Source organism: Sprattus sprattus (genome assembly GCF_963457725.1).
Source record: "Sprattus sprattus genome assembly, chromosome: 15".
Classification (NCBI taxonomy): domain Eukaryota; kingdom Metazoa; phylum Chordata; class Actinopteri; order Clupeiformes; family Clupeidae; genus Sprattus; species Sprattus sprattus.
Genome location: NC_137913.1, coordinates 12,579,707 through 12,584,561, shown reverse-complemented (window position 1 = coordinate 12,584,561; position 4,855 = coordinate 12,579,707). Strand labels below are relative to the sequence as shown.

At 40.1% G+C, this 4,855-nt stretch overlaps 1 protein-coding gene across 2 annotated transcripts; it reads right to left on the bottom strand.

Moving 5' to 3' along the window:
- Positions 1-855: 855 nt before the first annotated feature.
- Positions 856-4,855, bottom strand: cUnh12orf43 (chromosome Un C12orf43 homolog). 2 transcript variants are annotated; one of them, XM_080852934.1, is made up of 7 exons: positions 4,837-4,855; positions 4,405-4,527; positions 4,235-4,265; positions 3,995-4,093; positions 3,800-3,906; positions 3,443-3,530; positions 856-1,474 (listed from the first exon to the last, which is right to left on the bottom strand). In XM_080852934.1, the coding sequence occupies exons 2-7, from the start codon at positions 4,520-4,522 to the stop codon at positions 1,102-1,104; spliced, it is 816 nt and encodes a 271-aa protein (XP_080709060.1). In that variant the 5' UTR covers positions 4,523-4,527; positions 4,837-4,855; the 3' UTR covers positions 856-1,101. The 2 variants fall into 2 exon arrangements, with proteins under 2 accessions (XP_080709060.1, XP_080709061.1); XM_080852935.1 differs by having other exon boundaries at positions 4,645-4,838.

The following is a 4,855-nucleotide window of genomic DNA, read 5'->3' as shown; positions in this document are numbered from 1 at the left end:
CAGATGCACAATTTGTATCATCCTTTTTTGGGTGGGTAGGCATTCTGAGAACAAAAGCGCCAGCTACAGAACTGGCACAGTGGAAGCTGCCTTTGAAAGAAAAGGAAAGATGCAAGGAGAGAAATGAACTACCTCTTCTATAGACAAAGAGAATCTGTAATATACTGAAGACTGGGATTCGGGTCTGCCTTGTCTGGCTCTGCTGATTGCTATGCTGCCTACATGTGGACTAGATTTGAGTGCCATGAACTTGCATATTAAACGTTTTTCTTGTACTATAAAGAGCACCCAGATGAACTATGAATAATTTAAAAACACAAGAGAGCATTCCACTGATTCATGTATATTGTATGCATTAGAGCCTGGAAATGTAAACAAATAGGCCTGAAACATACAAGAATGATGCATACATACTTCATCATATCAAATAACCTTCCAATTACGCCTTCAGGAAAATAATCTTGGTCTGGAATCCTTTCAATTTTTGGCAAAAAAAAACTGTCAACTGCCACTTTGATGTGTCACAGATAAATAGCACTTGTGTTAACGGTTACAATTTTGATTTAATAAAAAAAAACTGCCATAACTAGTCATTTGGTCACTTGTGCATTCATGTGAAAAAAAATGTAAGATAAACTTGCAAATTATGAAAAAGCTAAGTGCAAATTAGATGGTGCCCACTTGAAAAATAAACTGTTGTGGAGATGATAAAAAATGTATAAACATTTTACTCAAATTAATATAAAACAGCACATCATTTTATTGTGCAATCAATACAAAACCGAATTAACACAACTGTTCAGGCATTGAATTACAACCATGTTCAGATGACAACATGGTGGAAAAAACACTCTCTCTATACATATTTTTGTATACGATCTTAATTTTCCCTCTGAACTGCTCAGAAACATATGCTCAGAAACAGAAACTCTTGTTCCTGATTTGGAAATCATGCTCTATATCCCTCTACCTCCACTTCCTGTGCAGAAGACACTTAACTGTGTCTCCCTTCAAAACTGGCGACAAAAAATAACTGGAAAGGGAAAGCGGTGGAAACTATGCAGCTACTTGAAAAAAGCGTCCAAACCAATCATCAGTCTCTTATTCTCCATTAACATTTAGAGAATTTACATCAACTTTTGTTTTCTTCTTTTTCTTTTTCTTTTTCATCGGTTCAGGTTGTGAGGTCTCCAGTGTGCTTTTCTGTGTTTGAATATTTCCATCATCTGGAGAACCTTTTCTTTCAACTTCCGTCTCTTCCCCCAGCTTTGCAACTTTATTTTTCTTCTTCTTCTTCTTCTTCTTGTTTTTCTTCTTCTCTGTGACTGAGCTCTCACAAGTGTCCTCTTTGTTCCTTACTGTATCACCAGAGTCTTTCTTGTCATCTGGTTTCTCGGTGTAGTACGGCCGGATGATGTCTGAAATGGTCACCGCAGCTTCTCTGAGCCTCATTTCCATCTCACTGTCACTGTCACTAAGAGAGGGAAGGAGGAAGAAAGAGACAGACAGAGAGAGAGAGTGATAAAATAATTAAACAAGAGAATGATTTCCCATACTGCATGTTCATCACATCACTTCAGCTGATATACAGTGGGGAAAATAAGTATTTGAACCCCTTGCGATTTCACAAGTTTGGCCACTTGCAAAGAAATGTGTGATCTATAATTGTAATGGTAGGTGTATATTAACAGTGAGAAACAGAATATCAACAAAAACATCCAGAAAAAAAACATTTATGACTATGTATTTGAACCCCCAAAACTGACTGACAAAAATGACTTAGTACTTGGTGGAATAACCCTTATTGGCAAGCACAGACTTCAGACGTTTCTTGTAGTTGGTCACCAGGTTGACAAACATCTCAGGAGGGATTTTGGTCCACTCCTCTTTCCAGATCCTCTCCAAATCTTTAAGGTTGTGTTTTCAATGGGAGGGAATGAGGGAATGAGGTTCAAGCCCAATATTCCACGTTACATGGCCCCATCCATAGTCCCCTTGATGCGGTGGAGTCGTCCTGTACCCTTGGCAGAGAAACAGCCCCAAAGCATAATGTTTCCACCTCCATGCTTGATGGTGGGTATGATGTACTCTTGGGGTCATATTCAGCATTCCCCCCCCCCCTGTCAAACACGGCAAGTCGAGTTGATGCCAAAGAGCTTGATTTTGGTATCATCTGACCACATTCTGTCTCCCAATCCTCCCTAGAATCATTCAAGTGTGCAATGGTAAACTTCAGATGGCCCTGAACATGCGCTTCCTTGAGCAGGGGGACCTTGCGAGTGCTGCAGTACTTAAAAAAATTACGGCATGGTGTGTTGCCAATGGTTTTCTTGGTGACTCTGGTCCCAGCTGCCTTGAGATCATTCACAAGCTCCCCCTGTGTAGTTCTGGGGTTATTCTGCACCTTTCGAATGATCACTGATTCCGCACGAGGGGATATCTTGCGTGGAGCCCCAGACCTAGAGCGGGTGACAGTTGTTTGGTGTTGCTTCCATTTATGAATAATCGCACCAATAGTTATCTGCTTCTCACCAAGCTGCTTGCCGTTGGTTTTGTAGCCCATTCCAGCCTTGTGCAGGTCTACAATCTTATCTCTGACGTCCTTGGACAGCTCTTTGGTCTTGCCCATGGTGGTGAGGTTGAAGGTGTGAAGTATGATTCTTTGGACAGGTTTCTTTTATACAGGTAACCAGTTGAGATCAGGTATACCTTGTTAGACCTAATGAGGACTAATCTGTGTGCTTTTTGGGCACATAACTGGCCATTGGGAGCCAGAATTCTTGCTGTTTGCTTGGGGGTTCAAATACTTATTTTTTGCATCAAATGCAAATAAAGTCATAAATCTTATAAAATGCAGTGTTCTGGATTTTTTTGTTGATATTCTGTTTCTCACTGTTAAAATACACCTACCATTAAAATTCTAGATCATACATTTCTTTGCAAGTGGCCAAACTTGCAAAGTCGACAGGGGTTCAAATACTTATTTTACCCACTGTACTTCATTAACACAATAGCTTTCCGGTGCATGTCTGAGATTGAGTCTAATAGCTCTGCAGTGTTGAAGTGTGAGATGTTATTGGCCAAGTAAGTTTGCACAAACAAGGAATTTGACCTGGTGAACTGGCTCTCAATGTGCTTACACAAAATACACATAACAACACAATACAAAAACAAACAGTGCAATGGTCTATGAAGTTTAAGAAAGTATATACTGGAGCTGTGAATTGTTACAACAGTAGCGCAAAGAAGAAGTGGAGAGTGCAAGAAATGCAGGGATAAATATATATGCTACAGTGAATAAATATATATGTTACTATGGGTTAGTTGTTCAGTAGTGTGACTGCGAGGGGGAAAAAACTGTTTGTGTGTCTGGAGGTTTTTGTGAACAGTGATCTGTAGGGCCTACCAGAGGGGAGGCGTTTGAATTTCTGAGGGGTTTTACCTGGAGCTGGGGGCAGGTCTTCGCTTCAGTGAAGGGGCTGGTGTCGGGGCACTCATCCCAGGTACAGATGTCGAGAACAGATGAAAACCTTAACACAAGCAAAGAAGTGGGAGGACAGTGAATCAGAATCTTAGAAATCATTTTTAAAACAAGGGGAATATGGAGCACTGGAGTAATCCTTAAGTCAATACACAGTGTGCATTGTACATTCACTTCTATGACTACTTTTTTCATTATGTGTACTGTATTCATGTTGTCTTTATGCATGTATTTTTCTGTCTGCTCATGACTATTAATGAGCAAAACTGAGGGGAAAATAGTTCAATGCAGCCTGGGTATATCTCAGATTACACTCACTTTCATCTTCCTCCTCCTCTTCCTTCTCCTTCTCCTCTGTCTCCTTTTCCTTGCTAGACAGTACACTGCTGGAGTTCACTGCTGCCACAGAAACTTCTGAGATGCATCTGTAGCAAATAAGTCAACAGGGGATTATCAAGAATGAGCATGACACTCTTATGTAAAATATGCAGACAGATGACCATTAGGACTCACCGATCAAGCACAGCTCCTAACTTCTTTGCCACGTGATTACGGAACTCTGGTGTGGTCTGTAGCTCATTGCCATCATTTTCATGCTCTGAGGCAACAGTTCTGTTAAAATAGGCGTCACAGATTTCAGTTAATTTGTCTATTCCATGAACATACAGTATAAGCAATACTAATTAAGTATTACTACTAGTAGTCCAGGCTTAATATGAAGACACATACAACTGCAGTAGATAACAAACTTACCGCCGACTGTGTGTGACATTCTTGTCAATGCCTGTATAAAGGAACAGAAAATGAATTCAGACTTCTCTCAAAGAGGATACCATACAGTTTATACATCCTCCACAAGTGATGCATAGAGCCTCTTAGTCTATTGTAAATAACCTTACCTGGATATTAAAAATGTACCTTACCTTTATTACCATTGGAGTGACCAGTCTGAGAGCCATTTGTTCTTGCAGGACCAAAACTCCACGTTGCCTCTTTAAATTTCTCTGTGTCCTCTTCACAACTAGAATCTTCACTAGACATCACTTCTGTGAAAAGGTAGGGGCTCTCGGTGACAAAGTAATGTAATTGCATACATTTTATAAACGAACAATGTTATTGTCATTTAACTACAACAAAAGTCATTTAACATTTTGGAAACTAACCTGCTGCTAGCTAGCCGCTTTCGAACAAGCTGAAAGGACTTGCGACTATAAGTGACAGTTGCTAACTGATTTGCTTCCTGCAACTATCCCTGCCTTACCACAACTCCACATATGGACTGTAGCATCTTCACACACAGTAACAATATATTCCCGTGACAATCAGATTCTTTACATTAATAACTACAGCACTACCTCTTCTTCTTGAAACATG